At 39.4% G+C, this 19,286-nt stretch overlaps 1 protein-coding gene across 1 annotated transcript in view; it reads left to right on the top strand.

The window, feature by feature from the left end:
* cfap221 (cilia and flagella associated protein 221) overlaps positions 1-19,286 on the top strand; it is a 212,631-nt gene that overhangs the window by 41,977 nt on the left and 151,368 nt on the right. Inside the window, exon 8 of the mRNA XM_072578328.1 lies at positions 5-164. Within this exon, the coding sequence (XP_072434429.1) occupies positions 5-164 (160 nt within the window). The remainder of the gene's footprint in view (positions 1-4; positions 165-19,286) is intronic.

Raw genomic sequence — 19,286 nt, 5'->3', positions numbered from 1 at the left:
ACAGGAATAATACCAGCCAATGGACAAGTTGACATTGTTGTCAAATACACCCCTCTTGATCGTGCTACAGCTCAAATTGGGATACAACTTCTCATCTCACAATTTAACTCCAAACCTTACACCTGTACGATCATTGGCACTTCTTCTCCAAGGCTTGACTTTAGGTAAGTAATCGATGAAGAAATGAAAAATATAATCATTTCTTGTTTTCTGAAGAGTGCATGGTATTAAACTTGTATAATATCATCATAGATACGAATCCTGAAATTCCAGGTAGTTTATTTGGACTCCTCTCTTAGTCTTATTTTGATATTGGCCCCATCTGAAGTTCTGGTGTGAGTGAATTTACATATTTTGGACAATCTCCATGCTATTTTGGCACAACCATGACATCTATCTTGATTCAAACAGGAGTGTAGAAGAAAACTCCTGTGGTGCCTATCTACAACTTATGATTCAATGTGCCAGATAAGTTTAAATGACAGTTAAAGAGCTCAGAATCTAGATCTGTTGCATTAAAAGTGGCAGTTGTCCGTTCTGCAGTTGATTGGACAAGAAAATCAAAATTAAATAAAATAGCAAAAAGACTAACTTCAGTCATCAATTTTTAATGATACCTATGTATGCATCTTTCATTAAATGTGTTGAAGGTAACTGATATTTTTGATGGCCTCTACCTGGGTCCTATAGTTTATTTGAATATATTTATCTTTGGGATGTTAGTGTTGCTGTCTAGGCCATCGTTTGTTGCTCATACCTATTTGCTGTTGCAAAAGTGATGGTGAACTACCTTCTAGAACTGCCAAGGTCAATGATCAAGGTCAGGAGAGCAGTGGTACATTGGCACATACAAAGTTCTTTTAGGATTGGAGTTCCAGGATTTTCACTCAATGACAGTGGATTAATATGATATAATTTCAAGTCAGTGTAGTGTGTGGCTGGAAGGGTTACAAGTGGATGGTGGTGGTCCTATTCATCTTTTGCCTTGTCCTTCTAGGTTGAGGTTTCATTTACAAGGATGTTGTTGAAGGCAAACTAGTGAGTTGTTGCAGTGCATTGTGTAGATGGTACACATTGCTGCCACTATATTTTTGTGGTGGAGGGAGTGAATGTTGAAGGTAGTAGATGGGGTACCAAATATGCAGGCTACTTTGTTTTGGATGTTTTCAAGCTTCTTGAATGTGATTGGAGCAACAGCCATTCAGGCAAGTGAATCTGTTTAAGATCTGTTTCAAAAATATGCCTTAGATTTTTGCCTTGATGGTAGATTGACTTTGGGAGTCAGGAGATGAATTATTCTCCACAGAGGTTCTCAGACTTTGACCTGCACCAGGGATGGTATAGCCGGAGCACAGGTGGGATTGATGCCTATTGTGGTCGAAAAGGCAGTGATAAAATACAAGAAGCATATCCTGAGATTTTTCCTGGCTGTATGATAACAAGGCTACAAAACCACAAATTGAAACAAGAGGAGAAAACAAGGAGGAAAGATAAGAAAAAAAACTATGTTTGATCAAATGTTTGAGGAGAAACAAGAACAAGTGGAGAACAAAATGGATATTTTTAGTTCAGAGATGTTAGCTGAATTGCAACCAAACGATGAAAAAATAACATTTTTATCAAAAAGCATACATATAAAAAGAATCTGAGTGTATCCCAGAATGCTACTATAACAAATGAAATGAGGACATGTAGACCATTATATGCTCAAGCAGATGAAAGTGGGCAGAAGAACATCAAGCTGTATTAATAGAATGAGGTGTTGCAGATAGCATGAGATGCTAATAGGAAAACTCGAGCCAAAATACAAAAACATTTTTATTGGTCTAGCCAAAACCAGGGTTTTAGTTTAACTTTCAGTAGTTGTTGGGGTTTTGAAGTTGGCTGTGGAAAGTTTCTATACATCTCTCTTAGTCACAGCAAAAAGTTGGAGTTCTCTGTATCTCTCTGCTGCCAGAATTGCATGTGAAGACAATCTACTGAATTTGCTTTTGCCAAACCTGTGTTTATGAGATGTTACGATATTGGAACAGTTGCTCTTTCATAGTTAAATAATCTACTTTGCTGTTAATTTTTCCAGTAGAGTTTAAGTTATACCAGCTCTTTTTTCTTTTGTTGTTTCTTTTGTAGTTTAACTGGGTGTAGGAATAAAGTGTGTTTTGCTTAAATCCAAGAAGTATGACCAACCAAATTACATCTGGAACACACGTCTTACACTTACCTTTAAATAATGTAAAAGCTAGGGTTTAGGCTTTCTTCTTGATATATTTGAAGGGGGTTGGTCTTGACCATAACAGTAACACACATGGTTAAGTGTGCAATTAATGCTGATTATATGATGGATGGATGTAAATCTTACATGTTGCTTATGGATCACCTAATTTGTGATGAAACAAGTTTTTTTAGACACTGTTTCATCTTATAAGAGTGGAGACAGGTGACAATGGACAATAGGTGCAGGAGTAGGCCATTCTGCCTATCGAGCCTGCACCACCATTCATTATGATCATGGCTGATCATCCTCAATCAGTATCCTGTTCCTGCCTTATCCCCATAACCCTTGATTCCACTATCCTTGAGAGCTCTATCCAACTCTTTCTTAAACGAATCCAGAGACTGGGCCTTCACTGCCTTCTGGTGAAGACTATAACTTCTTATTTTTGATAGTGGACTGAAATGTGTAAAGGTCCTTTTTTAATTAAAAAAAAAATCAAGCCTTGTGAAAGGGATTGCTGCACGTCTCAAAAGCAAGTTGCTAAAAATTAAGTGTTTTTGCTTTTTTAAGCACTGGGATAAGTGTAATTGCAGACCTGTACCACAGAGCGTGTGCAAAGTGAGATTCAGTTGGCAAAAAGTAACTGATTGGTCTGTAGAATGGCAACCATTTGTCAATGGCAAAGGCCTTCTGCCCATCAGTATCTATGTAACTGGCTTCCAGTTAGATATGAATGGCATTGTCAAAAACATTCAGATCGCTGAAAGGAGAGGTAGTATTCTTTTCTGTGCAGTAAAAAATTACATCTGCAGCCTAAGGAGATCAGTTTATATCTATCATCAGTTGTTGTATGCTGTTGAATTTAACCAATAACTCAGAGGCTATAAGCTGAGACTGAAGCTGAACCAATCTCTCTGTGCCTCTTGCAAGCAAGGGAAGATGTCTAGAGAGGAGAGATTATGGAGTGCCAAGCATTGGAAAGCCAAAAGGTTCAGGACAGTGAACCTTGTGGACTGGGACATTGAACTGTCTTCCAAGATTTTCTATTCAGCCATAACAGTAATTGTTGTTTGTCTATCTGAGTGTGTCTGTATCTGTGTGTATGAGAATTTTTCTAAGGGTTCAGAGTTTTAAGTAGTGGAATTATTTATCAGTGTATAACTACAATCTAATTCTTGTTCAGTAGTCCGTGCTTTCTGTCAATCTGAGTCTAAAAGGACAGCTAAACTGGGTTATTTTGTGTACTTATATAAAACTTTAATTTTAGTGATGACTTCCTGAGTTGAAGGGCTTAATTTCAAGTGTGCTACCCAGTAAGGCATGACTATGTTAAACAACTGTGAAAGTTGCTTTTCAATTTTAACTGAAATCAAAAATACACTTTCTTCCATAGGAGTGCAAAGCATTTATCTTAATCCAGATCATTTGGATACAGAAAGAAAAGTATTAAGGTTTAAGGAAACACAGTGTGTACCTTAATAAACCCACATCCCTAGTGTCAAAGAATATTATAACTATTTTCTGATCAACCTGTTCAGCAATACCCTTATGCACTTTTCGAGCAGGAGGGACTGGAATCTAGGTGTCTTGACTCAGAAGAAGGAACATTACGACTGTACAAGAAGAGCCCTAGTATCACAATATTTTTAATATATTTCTAATAACCGTATTCAGAAATATTATTACACATTTCAGTAACAGGTAGGACTTGAACTCAGATCTCATGAGACACAAGACTTCGCCCCCAGTTTTTTTTAATTCATTCACAGGAAGTGGGTCATTTTGTCCTGACAGCATTAAAGAGACAGCATTAAGGATTTTTTACTTCTCCAAAGGACACTAGTGAGCCAGATTCTGACAATCAGCAATGGTTTATGCTCATCATTAGACTCTTAAAATAAGATTTTTTATTGAATTCAGTTTCCACTATCTGCCATGGTGGGATTTGAACCTGTGGTATTACAGAAATTTTCCTCCCCGGAGCACATTACCCATCTTACAATTTTGTTCCTTTATCCTCCACCACTAAAATAACCTGTGTGTCAGGTCCAGTTGTCAATTTACTTGCAAAGCTTTTCTGGGCTATGTGGCACAGATTGTTGATATGTTTCTTAAGTTTGTTCAGCTAGAAGTAATCTCTCCATTGCCTTTCGTGATTAGGTAGAACAAAGTGGAAAAGATCCTAGCTTTCAATGACAAATTTGCCTCTCCAGATCCCATTATTAAGTCAAGTTGACTTGATGATTGAAAAAAGTATCTATTGCACTGTGAGTCTGTATGCCTCAGTTATTGTGTAACTTTTTCACCACAGCTTTTACACGTATTTGCAATATCACTTTACTAGATTTATCATTTTCAGTTGAAGTTAATCTCAGTGAGAGATTGCTTATCTCTCTCTTCTATACCTCTTTGAAACTGTTCAATTTTGTTTGATGAAATAGAACAAGATTGGATCAGTTGACCAGTATTTCAGAACACTGCAGTGTGATGTATGGCATACCGTTAAGTTGTACTTTTAATTAGAAACCAAAAGTAAGTGCAATACTTTGTGAATATAGATTTCCAATGTGCATTTTACTTGCAAATAATTAGATCTAGTTCAAAATGACCCTGAGATGTTGAGTACATCGAGATGAGAAAAATATTGATTTTTTTCTTAAACTTGTTATGTGAAACATCATACTTAAAGGAGTCATACTGTATTTTTAATTCAAACTGATCAATAGAACAGGATTTTCAATAATATTCACAATGTTTTAACATTGCAAATAAAGTTTAGGGGGAAATTAATGACCCAAACTTTCCTGTTAACGTAGAAGTAAATTATGTGAAAGTAATGAAGAAACCTCAGGTGAAAGGTTAATGAGTTCTACTCAAATCTCCCAAAGTTCTTTTTGGAATTGTTCTGTTCATCTGTTGATTGTTGGAGATGGCATTTATCTCACTGTCTGGCCCACCATTGAAATGCATTGAAGAGTATGAAGTTGCTGCGCTTGTATGGTAGATATGTACTAAACTCACAGCACAGTCTTGTACATGCCACAGTTTTGAACAGAGAACAGTGAACAGTACAGCACAGGAAAGGGTCCTTTGATCCACCAAGACTGTGCCAACACATGATGCCTTTCTAAACTAAAACCTTTTGTGTCTATGAGGTCCTTATCGCACTATTCCCAGCCTATTCAAATATCTGTCAAGATGCCTCTTAAATGTCTCCTCCATCTCCTCTGCACATCCAGGCACTTACCATCATCTGTGTGAACAAACCTGCCTGTCACGTCTCCTTTAAACTTATCCTTTTTACTTTAAAACAATGTCCCTCTCGTACTTGATATTTGGACTCTGGCAAAAAAGACTGACGATCCCTTTTATTCATGCCTGTCATAATTTAGTAAACTTCTATCACATTGCCCTCATCCCTTGATGATCAAGTAAAAAGAAACTAAGTTTGGCCAATCTCTTCTCATAGCTAATATCCACAAAACCAGGCAACATCCTCGTAAACTATTTCTATACCAACTCCAAAGCCTCCACATCCTTGTTATAGCATGGCAATCAGAACTGTACATAATATTCTAAATGTGGCATTACTAAAGTCCTACACAGCTGCAACATGATTTGCCAATTTTTATACTCTATGCCCAACCAATAGGACAAGCATGCCATATGCCTTCTTGACCACCTTATCCGCTTATGTTGCCACTTTTAGGGAACTGTGGACTGTACACCACTATCCTTCTATGTGTTGATACTACTAAGGGTTCAGTCATTTACTATTTACTTCTTTCCTGCATTAGATTTCCCAAAATGCATCATCTTGCAATCTTCCTCTCTACCTGAAGCTTCTCCAATCTTTGTGTCATCTGCAAACTTACTAATCAGGCCACACACATTCTCTTGCAAATCATTTAGTTATATTACAAACAAGGGTCCCAAGCATCCCAGCACTGATCCCTACAGAAGATACTGGTCACAGATTTCCAATCCACCTTTCCACTACCACTGTCTGTCTGCTATGACAAAGTCAATTCTGTATCCATTTTACCAGTTCACCGCGATCCGATGTGACTTCACCTTTGTATCAGCCTGTCATGATGGACCTTGTCAAAGGCCTTGCTTAAGTCCATACAGACAATAACTACCAACCTGCCCTCATCAATCATCTTTGTCATTTTCTCAAAACGTTCAATCAACTTTGTGAGTGGATCTTCCTATACAAAGCCATGCTGCCTATCGCTATTAAGTCTATATTTTTCCAAATTTGAGTAAATCTTATGTCTAAGAATTTCCACTCAAACATTTTGTATCATTGATGTAAAGTTCACTGGCCTGTAATTTTCTAGATTAAATGAAGGAACAATGTTGGCTATTCTCCAGTCCCCTGGGACCTCTTCTGTGACTAAACAGAATACAAAGAGTTCGTACAAGGCCCCACCAATTTCATTACCTGTCTGTCTCAGTATCTTGGGATAGGTCCCGTCAAGTCCTGGGAACTGGTATACTTCATATTTTTCAAAACACCCAACATCTTTTTTATATTGACATGCCCTAGAATATCGACATATCCTTTCCAAGACTCACTATGTCACTCTCCTTTGTGAATATTGATGTAAAGTATTCATTAAGAAACTCAGCCACTTCCTCTAGTGCCATGCATAAATTCCCTCCTTTGTCCTGGCATGGACCTATCCTTTCTCTAGCCAATGCCTTGCTCATTACAAATGAATAAATTGATTTGGAATTTTCCTGAATCCTATTTGCCAAAGACATTTCATGCCCTTTTAGCCCTCTTAATTCCTTGCTTTGGTTCTTTCCTGTTATCCATGTGTTCTTTAATGACTTTGTCCATCTTCACTTTCCCAAACTTTACATATGACTCCTTTTTCTTTTTGCCTAAACTCTCAATTTGTCTTATCATCCAAGGTTCCCAAATCTTGCCATCATTTTCACAGGACATCATTCCTATTCCTGTGCCATAGAGCCTTGCTGGTTGACCCTGCTTTCCAAGGCATCTGCCCTCAATACAATTGTGATATTCTCCCTGATCAGCAACGCAACTTCTCTTCCTCTTTTATATATCTCTCTGTTTCACCTGAAATATCTAAATCCCATGAAGTTAAGCTGCCACTCTCATCCCTCTCTCAACAAAGTCTTTGTAATTGCTGTAATATCATAGTTCGATGTGTTAGTCCAAACTCTAACGTCTATGTCTCACTCCTCACATTAAAACAAATATACTTCTTACAGAACATTACAGCACAGTACAGGCCCTTCGGCCGACAATGTTGCGCCGACCTGTGGAACCAATCTGAAGTCCATCTAACCTGCACTATTCCATTCTCATCCATATGCCTATCCAGTGACCATTTAAATGCCCTTAAAGATGGCAAGTCTACAATGTTGCAAGCAGGCCATTCCACACCCTACTACTCTCTGAGTAAAGAAACCACCTCTGACAGCTGTCCTATATCTATCACCCCTCAATTTAAAGCTACGTCCCCTTGTGCTAGCCATTGCCATCTGAGGAAAAAGGCTCTCACTGTCCAAACTATATAACCCTTTGATTATCTTATATATTTCAATTAAGTCTCCTCTCAACCTTCTTCTCTCTAATGAAAACAGCCTCAAGTCCCTCAGTCTTTCCGAATAAGACCTCTCCATACTAGGCAACATCCTAGTAAATCTCCTTTGAACCCTTTCCAAAGCTTCCACATCCTTCCTATAATGCAGTGACCAGACTGTATACAATACTCAAAATGTGGCCACACCAGAGTTTTGTACAGCTGTAACATGATCTCATTGTTCAGAAACTCTATCCCTCTACCAACAAAAGCCAACACACCGTATGCCTTCTTAACGATGCTATCAACCTGAGTGGCAGCTTTCAAGAATCTACGTACCTGAACACCAAGATCTCTCTGCTCATCTACACTACAAAGAATCTTACCATTAGCCCAGTACTCCGAACTTCTGTTACTCCTTACAAAGTGAATCACCCCACACTTTTCCACATTAAACTCCATTTGCCACCTCTCAGCCCAGCTCTACAGTATCTATGTCCCTCTGTAATCTGCAACATCCTTCGTCACTATCCATAACTCTACTAACCTTGGTATCATCCACATATTTACTAACCCAACCTTCCAAGCTCTCATCCAAGTCATTTATAAAAATGCCAATCAACAGTGGACCCAAAACAGATCCTTACAGTACACCACTAGTAACTGAACTCCAGGATGGATATTTCCCATCAACCACTACCCTCTGTCTTCTTTCAGCTAGCCAATTTCTGATCCAAACCGCTAAATCACCCTCAATCCCATGCCTCCATATTATGTGCAATAGCCTACTCTGAGGAGCCTTATCAAACGCCTTACTGAAATCCATATACACCACATCAACTGCTTTACCCTCATCCACCTGTTTGGCCACCTTCTCAAAGAACTCAATAAGGTTTGTGAGACATGACCTACCCTTCACAAAACTGTGTTGACTATCCCTAATCAAGTTATTCCTTTCTAGATGATTATAATCCTATCTCTTATAAACCTTTCCAACACTTTACCTACAACTGAAGAAAGGCTCACAGGTCTATAATTTCCAGGGTTGTCTCTATTTCCCTTCTTGAACAAGGGAACATTTGCTATCTTCCAGTCTTCTGACACTATACCTGTCAATAATGACGACATAAAGATCAAATCCAAAGGCTTGGCAGTCTCCTCCCTGGCTTCCCAGAGAATCCTCAGACTGCCAATTCTGCCATGTTCAGTAATCTCTCCTGTCTGTTCTTCCTCTTTGCCTTTCTGGCCTTAGTCTCTAACTCTGCCTCAATCATTTTACTTGCTGATCTAGTGTTTTGGTTCCCACCCCCCGCTACACTAGTTTAAACCCTCCCGAGTGGCACTAGCAAACATCCCTGCTAGCTATTGGTGCTCCTCCAATTTAGGTGTCCTTCTTGTACAGGTCTCACCTGATCCAGAAGAGATCCCAATGATTTATATACCTAAAATCCTTGCTCTTTAGCTACATATTTAATTGTACTATCTTCCTATTCCTTGCCTCACAAGAACGTGGCATGGGAAGTAATCCTGAGATTACAACCCTTTAAATTCTGCTTTTCAACTTTCTATCTAACTCCCTGCACCCTCTTTGCAGGAACTTATCTCTTTTTCTGCCTTTGTCATTCACTTCAAAATGGACCACAACCTCTGGCTGTTCACCTCCCCCTTCAGAATATTCCTATGCCTGCTCAGAGACATTCTTGTCCCTGGCACCAGAGTCCTGGAGTCTCACACGTGGCCACACAAACACCTATCTGTGTCCTAACAGTAAAGTCCCCTATCACAACTGTTCGTCTACACTTGACCCACCCTGCTGTACAACCGATCTAGTCATGGTGACACTGACCCAGGTGCTGCTACTGCTGCTGCTTTCCCCTGAGAGGCAATCCCCTCATCAAAAGTATCTAAAATGTTCTCCAAAATACCTTTTTGAGAAGGGAATGGCCACAGGGAACTCCTGCCCTGCCTGCCCATGCTTACTCATCTTCCTGCTGGTCACCCAACTCTTCCCTGCTTGTGCCCACATTTTATTGATGCAGTAATCGTCAATCGACCAGTCATTGAAACTTAATTACTATCAATATAACTGCACTATTTCAGTTTTTACTTTCAGCAAAATGTCATGCAATTTACTAGAAATACAAATATAAAGGAAACACAAAATTTAAACTGTATGAGAAGAGAGTGCTAATCGATTGCCAACTGGACTCTGTTGGAGGCATTACCCTAAAGGATGCACCAGTTAGATAATGACTGACAATTTCAATAACTGAAGCATTCGCAGCAATCTTCAGCCAGAAGTGCTGAGTGGATCATCCATCTTGGCTGCCTCCAGTGGTCCCCAGCATTACAGATACCAGTCTTCAGCTAATTTGATTCACTCCACGCAATATCAAGAAATGGTTAGAGACACTGGATACTGCAAAGGCTACGGGCCCTGACAACATGCTGGCAATAGTTCTGAATACTTGTGCTCCAGAACTTGCTGCTCCCCTAGCCAACTGTTCCAGTACTGTTACAATACTGGTATCTACCAACAATGTGGAAAATCGCCCAGGTATGTCCTATACATGAGAAGCAGACAAATCCAACCTGGCCAATTACTGCCCAATCGGTCTATTCTTGATCATCAGTAAAGTGATAGAAGGGGTCATCAGCAGTGCTATCAAGCAGTACCTGCTCAGCAATAACCTGCACAGTGATGGTTTGGGTTCTGCCATAGTTACTCAGCTCTTGACCTCATTACAGCCTTGGTTCAAACATGGCCAAAATAGGTGAGGTGAGAGTGACATTAGGGCTGCATTTGACTGAGTGCGGCATCAAAGAGCCCGAGTAAAACTGCAATCAATGGTTATCAGGGCCCAAATTCTCCAGTGGTTGGAGTTATGCTTGACACAGAGGAAGATGGTTGTGATTGTTGGAGGTCAGTCTTCTCAGCTCCAGGATATTTCTGCAGGAGTTCCTCAGTGAAGTGTTCTAGGACCAACCATATTCAGCCTGCTTCATCAATGACTTTCCCTCCATCATAAGGTAAGAAGTGGGGATGTTCACTGATGATTACACAATATTCAGTGCCATTAATGACTCAGATACTGAAGCAGTCCATGTTCAAATGCAACAAGATCTGAACAATATCCAGGCTTTAGCTGACAAGTGACAAGTAACATTTGTGCCACACAAATGCCAGGCTATGACCATCAATAATAAGAGAGAATTTACCACCACCCTTTGAAATTCACCTCCTGATTCCTCAAAGCCTGTCCACCATCTACAAGGCACAAGTCAGGAGTGTGGTGGAATGCTCCCCACTTATCAGGCTGAGCACAACCCCAACAAGAAGTTTGATACCATCCAAGACAAAGCATGCTGCTTGATTGGCACTACAATCATAAGCATCCACTCCCTCCACCAACAATGCTCAGTAGCAGAAGTGTGTATTATCTACAAGGTGCACCACAGAAATTAACCAAAGATCCTCAGACAGCACCTTCCAAACCCATGATCACTTCCATCTCGAAGGACAAGGGCAGCAGATCCTTGGGAACACCACAATCTTCAAGTTTCCCTCCGAGCCACTCGCCATCCTGACTTGGAAATATATTGTCGTTCCTTCACTATTGCTGGGTCAAAAATCCTGGAATTCCCTCCCTAATGGCATGGTGGGTCAAACCACAGCCATTGGACTGCAATGGTTCAAGAAGGCAGCTCACTGCTCAGGTAGAGCTGGGAATGGTTAATAAATACTGGCCAACCAGTGATGCCACATCCCCAAAATTGACTAAATTTTAAAAAGTTAACAGTCAAGGTTTACGACAAAAGTTTACAGTTTAAATTAGTAAATTTAATTAAAACATTAGTTTACATGTAAATCTGCTTCAGCATGTCTTGTTAAACTTTCTGATGAAAGTGAGACAAAAAGTTTTGACAAAATATGTTTCCTTACAGCTTTATTCTATTTATTTGTTTAATTTAAATGAAATAATAGTTCATGGTAGTGAAAATTGTTCTGTGGTAGAAATGATCTTGAGACACAAAATACTCCTTTACTTGTGGTATATTTTCTTTTCTTGGTGTATGATATAGTGAGTTGAAAAAAGGTGTTGCTGGAAAAAGCACAGCAAGTCAGGCAGCATCCAAGGAGGACACCCTTCTTTTGGACTGGGAGGGGGAAGGGAGCTGAGAGATGATTGAGGGTGGGACTAGGGGAAAAATAAGTAGGATGGTGATAGCTGACTGAAGGCAGGAGGTGACTGTAAAGGATTAATGTGAAATGTGGGAGCGAATAGGTGGGAAGGAAGATGGACAGGAAGGTCTGGTGAAGGGGATGGGGAGATTTGGAAACTGGTGAATTCAATGTTCATGCCATGTTGTTATAGGCTCCCGAGGTGGAAGGTGAGTTGTTCATCCTCCTGTTTAGGGTTGGCCTTGAGTAAGCAGTGGACGAGGTCCAGAATGCATATCTCATCAAGGGAGTGGGAGGGGGATTTGAAGTGTATGGCCACAGGAAGGTGGGGTTGGTTGGTGCCTATGGACCAAAGATGTTCCCTGAACCATTCTGCTAGTTTGGACTCAGACTCTCTTATGTAGAGGAAACCATATCAAGAGCATCAGATGCAATAAATGGGGTTGGAGGATGTACAAATAAATCCCTGCTGGATTTGGAATGATCCTTTGGGGCCTTGGACTAAGATGGAGCAGGATTGGGGGGAGAGGGGAGGGGAGAGGTGTGAGTGCAGGATTTGCACCTCTTATAATGGCAAGGGAAGGTGCCAGGTGTGGAGAGGGGTTTGGTGGGGAGTGTGGACCTAAGAAGGAAGGACTGTTCCCTGTGGAATGCAGAAATGGGTGAGGAGGAAAATATATTTTTGGTGGTGGGATCTGACTCTAGATGGTAAAAATAGCAGAGGATTTTGCAGATAGGTGGGGTGGAATGTGAAGACCAAGGGGATTCTATCGTACTGGGGTTGGAGGGGTATGTTTTGAGGGCAGAGGTACTGGAGGGAATGCGATTGAGGGTACCGTTGATCACAGGGGAGGTAAAATTACGGTCCTTGAAGTAAGATTTTCTTAAATTGTAGTTTATAAGCAAATAGATGAGAGAGATAATAGTCTAGATTTTATGGGCCTATACCAAGCCTGCTTTCATCAAAGGATGTATGAAGTACTTTGTGTTACCAGCCCACCATTTTTCCACCCACCAACCTTTATGCCTATTGAGGGTCTTAAGTGGCCAATTATTGCCCATTTAAGGACTTAATTCACCTCTATCACCATAAAACAATGAGCGGTTTCACACCAGCACACACACAACATGGGTGCTGGGGGAAAATATAAGCACTAAAAAAAACCAAAAAAAAACAGGAGTGTCAGACATCCTGCTAACTCGGAGAGCTGGCTCTGAGGGAAAAAAAAAGCATTGCCCTTTGATGTGAAGGGCACTGCTTGTCACTGGCCACTCGGGTGTTTCCTTTCTTCCTGGTGGTGGAAACTGAATAAAGATTTGTGCACCCGTTGTTTTTCACTGTGACACACACACACACAACATGGGTACTGGGGAAAAATAAGCACTACCGCAATTAGGCAGTAGTGCAGGGGTAAGAAAAATAAATTAACAGCAGATTTAAAAAAAGAAAAAGAAAAAAAAATGAGCGGTGGCATGCAGCCTCACGTGGAAAGTCTTTTGCTTACAACTTTGCTGAAAGGCAGAAGGAAGGGAGGGAGAGACACATCATTTCATTGATTCTCTCTCTGAGTTAGGGGCAGTACCCCAAAACATTACCCTTTATTGCTTCCAACCTGGCATCCAAAACTTCTCTTCCCCATCAAGTTACATTTGCTCCCTGTTTGCTCTCCATGCAGTTAATTCCTCTTTGCCTTTCTTTGGGATCCATGTTTGTTTTCTTCTTGGGGCCTCCTCATAGTCCTAACAGCATCCGCTACTCCATTTTAGTCCTGCTGGGACAGTAGGAGCTTTTGATCCAATAATGGATCTTGAGAGCTGGAATTAATCCCATTGTGATGTGAGTTACCATAATTATCTCCAATTATCATGAAGGTCACCGGGAGCATAACGTCTTTGGAAATAGCATGGGAATGCTTATACAATCTAAATGGGGTTTATAACAATTGTCTGCAGAAGATGTCATCATGGTTTGAGGGAAACTTAACAATATACTAGACACAAATGTTATTTCCTGCTATGATCAATTCACCAAGTTAAGATTTGCTCAGACTTATTTACAGATGTAGAATCTTATTTGCCTTCTAAATCATTAGTTGCCATAATGTCCTGGAAATATTTCTTTCCTAAATTGCCTAATTCAGTAAAACTTTCTTCCTCTGTGCTCGTTTATATTTATCGCAAACAATCTGACATTACTCAGAATGCACAGGAATGGTTCCTAACCCTGCTTGAAACACTGCACACCTACACTTTACACATTATCTTGATTTTACCCTTTAGTCACGTATATTTAAAATGTTCCTGTTTTAGAATTGAAAGACTTGTTTTTAATTTGATTACTTTTCATGTTTTGTAATATTGCAAGTTTCATGATTTGTGGCAATGGTTCAATAGAATATTGTTTAAGCTGAAACAATGTTTGTTTTACACTGATTTGCATTACCTTTGTACAAAATTTCATGGTACAGCTAGATAGTTCTCACAGCATATCAGTGTGCCATGGCACACCGTGCAAAAACTGATGTAGAGCATATGGAATGGAATTCATTAATTTTAAACACTTGTCTTCTCATACAAAATACTATTGAAACCTACCTTTCCATGCTCATCCTTAATGGAATGATTGCCCAATAAATACAGACAAAATTTCCAGACGGACAAAACTGGTGAATGAGGTATACTGATCCAACTCATCTTGTATACTTCAAAATGGAGGACCATTATAATCAGTCCATTCATTTTAGAGCATTATTGCTTTTTAAAAACAAAAACTCCTCTAAGAAAACCAGAAAACTGTTGGATCAGTTGAAAAACTGCTTTTACCAGGCTTGATCAACATGTTTATCATAATCTTCTCTGGTCACTTAAGTCTTTTCTTCCCTTGGATATGATGATGATTGCTGTTATTTCATTTGTTTTTTGAGATTTTCTTGAAGTTATTGACTCATTTCTGATAATCTTAACCATCCTGTTGAATTTATGAAGATGTTCAAATTGAATTCTGTCATGATGCAAGGCTTCTTGTGGTTCTATGATTGACAAATAAAACTGTATGTTGTAAAGGGTATATAAGCTTTCAAAATTTATGCCACAGCAAGCCCATTGTGACTGTACCAGCCAGTAAAAAAAATTACATCAACCAATGCTAATCTCTAAATCTTGGTCTATACTCCTGTAGATTTTGGTGTTTCAGATGTATATCTGCGTGATTTTTAAATGCAGCATACCTTTTAGGGTATGAGTTTCAGACTGATACCACCCTTTGGTTAAAAACATTTCTTATCAACTCTCCTTTAATCCTCCTCCTAATTATTTAAAACCCCATGCTACCCAGTTATTAAATTTTCAGTAGGGGAGATAGGTCCTGTGTATCTAGTTTATCTGGCCTTTCACAATTTTAAATACCCCCTCATCCTCATCTGTTCCAAAAAATATAATACCAGCTGATTTAATCCATCTTTAGCTACAGTTTTCTATTCCTGGCAAAATTTTCATAAATATCATACTATCTGTTTACTACTGGATATGTATACAAATTGATTTTCAGGCCTTTTATTTTCATCTTTATTTAATGTCTTTTTTAGCAATAATGTGTTAAATCTGAATTATTCCAAGTGATATACAAATGGCTGTCTTAGTTTAATGTTATCAGAATAAAGTTAAAATCACACAACACCAGGTTATAGTCCAACAGGCTTATTTAGAAGTACTAGCTTTTGGAGCACTGCTCCTTCATCAGGTCTTTGTGGAGAAAAATATAAACCTGTTGGACTATAACCTGGTGTTGTATGATTTTTAACTTTGTACACCCCAGTCCAACACCAGCGTCTCCAAATCATGGTTATCAGAATATGTAGTGCTGATAGTTAGGCATGAGTGCATGAAATCAAGTTCTACATAATTATCTGAACTACCTAACAGTAAATGTCCAATTATCCAAAAATTAGCATGTTCGAGTTCTGAGGAGCATCTTCTTCATTTAGATGGTGACAATCAAATGACCGAGAGTAATGGTCTAAGGTTTATGGTACCAACAGCAGACAACTGCTCAGCCGAATCTCATGCAGAATTGAAGTTATGTCTATTCCCTGGCACGAGACTCCCAAGTAGGTGCTCTATTCCCAGGTTCAAAATGGTAGGTGAGCCCCAGTGGACAGAGGAAGCACTTCAGTGACATCCTCAAGGCCTCACTGATGAAATGGCTTAAAACAGTCCAAAGCTGAGGAGCATCTGGGAAACATCTCGAGACTTGCAACAGGGTAAAAACAGAAGCTAGGTGGAAACAGCATAAGGAACAAGCTGCCACACCAAAACCCTACTCACCTCTTCCCATGATCACTTTCTGCCCCAAGTATAACAGAGCTTGCAGAAGCCAATTTATTCTGTTAAGCCACCAACGGACTCACCCTGAGAGTGGAAGAGAGACATTCTCATCTGCAAGAGACTGCCAATAAATAAATTCTCTGTTATTTGTTCAGTCTCAACTCTCAATCTAAAGGCAGAGCCAGCCAGTTGTTCCTCTGTCTTGTGATTACACTGCCCTCGCTCCTAATGCTCAATAAATTTTGTCTTGAGGTAATCCTCATGGCACTGGTGCTTTCCAGTCCCAAAATTCAATGATAAATTGGATCTACTATTGCTGGCATTCAGAGACTATAATCTCTCAAACCCTGCATCTCAATCAGCTCCACCATGAAGAAGTGGCAAATGGCTGGGAAAAGAGAGTAGAAGAGAGTACAACTCCATGGGAAAAACTGGGAAAGATATTGAGCTGAAATGCTGGTCAAAGGCAAGGGAGATAAAGGGGATTAAATTAAACAGAGATTTCAGAGATAAAGGAAAAAACAGAATTTCTCAGTGCTCATGTAAGTTCTTATGTGCAAAAGGATAAAAGTAATTAAACTGAGCTGCTAAAACTACTAAAAATTGAAGAGTGAATAAATTTTGAGTCAAACTGGAAGGTTCTTAGAGTCGATATTTGTAAAAGTATTTTAAAGCTCTGGGTAACCCAAGATGGACGATGGAAAAAAGTTGTGGCTGTAAGAGCTGCTCCTTTTTTAAGGTTTTTGTCAGTGTTGAAAGGGATTTCTTCAAATTCTAGGAGCAGTAATTACAGTTTTATAAGCTATTGCATGGTTTTGGAACTTTGGACAAAAAATATCAAAACAATGGCACTTTAAAAACGAAGAAGACAGCCAAAGGCAGTGATCACCTGGGAAGTGCATGTATGGAATGAGCTGCCAGAGAAAGTGGTGGAGGCTGTACAGTTACAACATTTAAAAGGCATCTAGATGGGTATTTGAATAGGAAGGGTTGAATAAAAGGGTTATGGGCCAAATGCTGGCAAATGAGCCTAGATTTATTTAGGATATTTGGACAGCATGGACAAGTTGGATTGGATTGAAGGGTCTGTTTCAGTGCTGTATATCTTTATCACTCTAAAACCATTAAAACCATTTAAATTATGTAGGGCTCTCTTAAAGTATTTAAAAGTACACACAGCATTTACCTGCCTTTGAACCAAAAACTGACCTCAAGGGTTGTGTTTTTATCTATGACATCATTAGGGGTGTGGCTTTATTGGGAATATACTTTGTTGCTCGGCCTCACACATCCTTGTGAGGGTAGACTTATGCATCAGCTGAAAATTGAAGTTATCCCTGAACCCCAACAAAGCAGGTAAATTTACAATCGCCAGCACTGACAGTGCTGAATGCAAACTCTGCGCCAATACACTTTAATATGCTGTAACACAAAATAATGGTGTTTGGGTTGGCATATATACCAAACCTATGAAATAGGAGCAGAAGTACACCACTCAGCCCCTGAACCTGTACTGTTAAATAAGATCATGACTTATCTGTCTTTGTTTCAAATTCCATATTTCAAACTATTTCCATTAACCTTGATTCTCCTGACCAAAAAAAAACTACCCACCTCTGTCTTAAAAATAATAAATGACCCTGGCTCCACTATCCTCTGAGGCAGATGTTCCAAACTTGTACAGGACTCTAGCAGGGAAAATTAAAATTTCCTCATCTCTTTCCTGAAAGAACAAACACTTGCTTTAAAAGAAAGCTTCCATATTTCTGGACTAACCTGCAAGTGAAAAATATCCTTTCCACATCCATCTTGTCAAGATAATCAGGATTTCATGCACTTTAATCAGGATACCCATCTTAATTTCCAGTAGCCTGTCCAACATTTCTTTTTATTGCAGGTATTAATTGAGTAATTCTCCTCTGAATTGTCTCCAGTGCTTTTACATATTTCATTAACTAAGCAGGCCAAAACTGCACACCAGCACGTGTGATGTTATCTTAACAATGACCTGTGTAACTGAAGGAAGAATGTCCTTACTTTTATGCCAATCTCTGAATATAAATCTTTAAACCTCTCCGCCTTTCAATTCTTCAGACATTCTCCATTTAAATAATACACTTTCTTCTTCCTGTCAAAGTGAACAACCTTACATTTTCCCATAGTATATATAATTTTCAGGTATTAGCCCACACACTAAACCAGTCTGCAACTTCCTTATATCTTTTTTAAAACATACTTTCCTATCTATCTTGATGTCAACTGCAAATTTAGCCACTGTGCCTTTACTCCCTCATTTATGTCGTTGATGTAGTGAGTTAAAAGTTGCAGTCTCAACACAAACCCCTTGTGGGACTCCATTTGTCACATTCGGCCAATCAGACAAAGACCCAGTTCTGCATGCTACGTTTCCTGCCAGCCAGCTAATCTTCTAGCCATGCTAATATGTTAACCATTACATCAAGAAATTTTACTTTGACAGAGAACAAGCTAAGAGAAAGTGAGGACTGCAGATGCTGGAGATCAGAGTTTAAAAATATGTTGCTGGAAAAGCGCAGCAGGTCAGGCAGCATCAAAGGAACAGGAGAATCAACGTTTCGGGCATAAGCCCTTCTTCTGGAATGAGGACAAGCTAAGACTGATCAATTAAACTGCCATGATTTGGAGATGCAGGTGTTGGACTGGGGTGTACAAAGTTAAAAATCACACAACACCAGGTTATAGTCCAACAGATTTAATTGGAAGCACACTAGCTTTCAGAGCGATGCTCCTTCATCAGGTGATTGTGGAGGGCTCAATCGTAACACAGAATTTACAGCAAAAATTTGCAGTGTGATGTAACTGAAATTACAAAACCCTTTTTTTAAAAAGTTGCATTCTCGGGTTAGCTGTTAACAATGGTGATAGCTAGACAATATGTTGAAGGTGTTAGCCCCCTCCGTTCTCTGTCTATGACCTGATGTTTAGATTGATTCTAATCTAAAAAGTGAGATAACAGAGTTTTACA

Source organism: Chiloscyllium punctatum, chromosome 10, assembly GCF_047496795.1.
Source record: "Chiloscyllium punctatum isolate Juve2018m chromosome 10, sChiPun1.3, whole genome shotgun sequence".
NCBI lineage: Eukaryota > Metazoa > Chordata > Chondrichthyes > Orectolobiformes > Hemiscylliidae > Chiloscyllium > Chiloscyllium punctatum.
The sequence above is the reverse complement of the archived record's forward strand: the minus strand, read 5'-3'. Positions and strand labels throughout refer to the sequence as shown.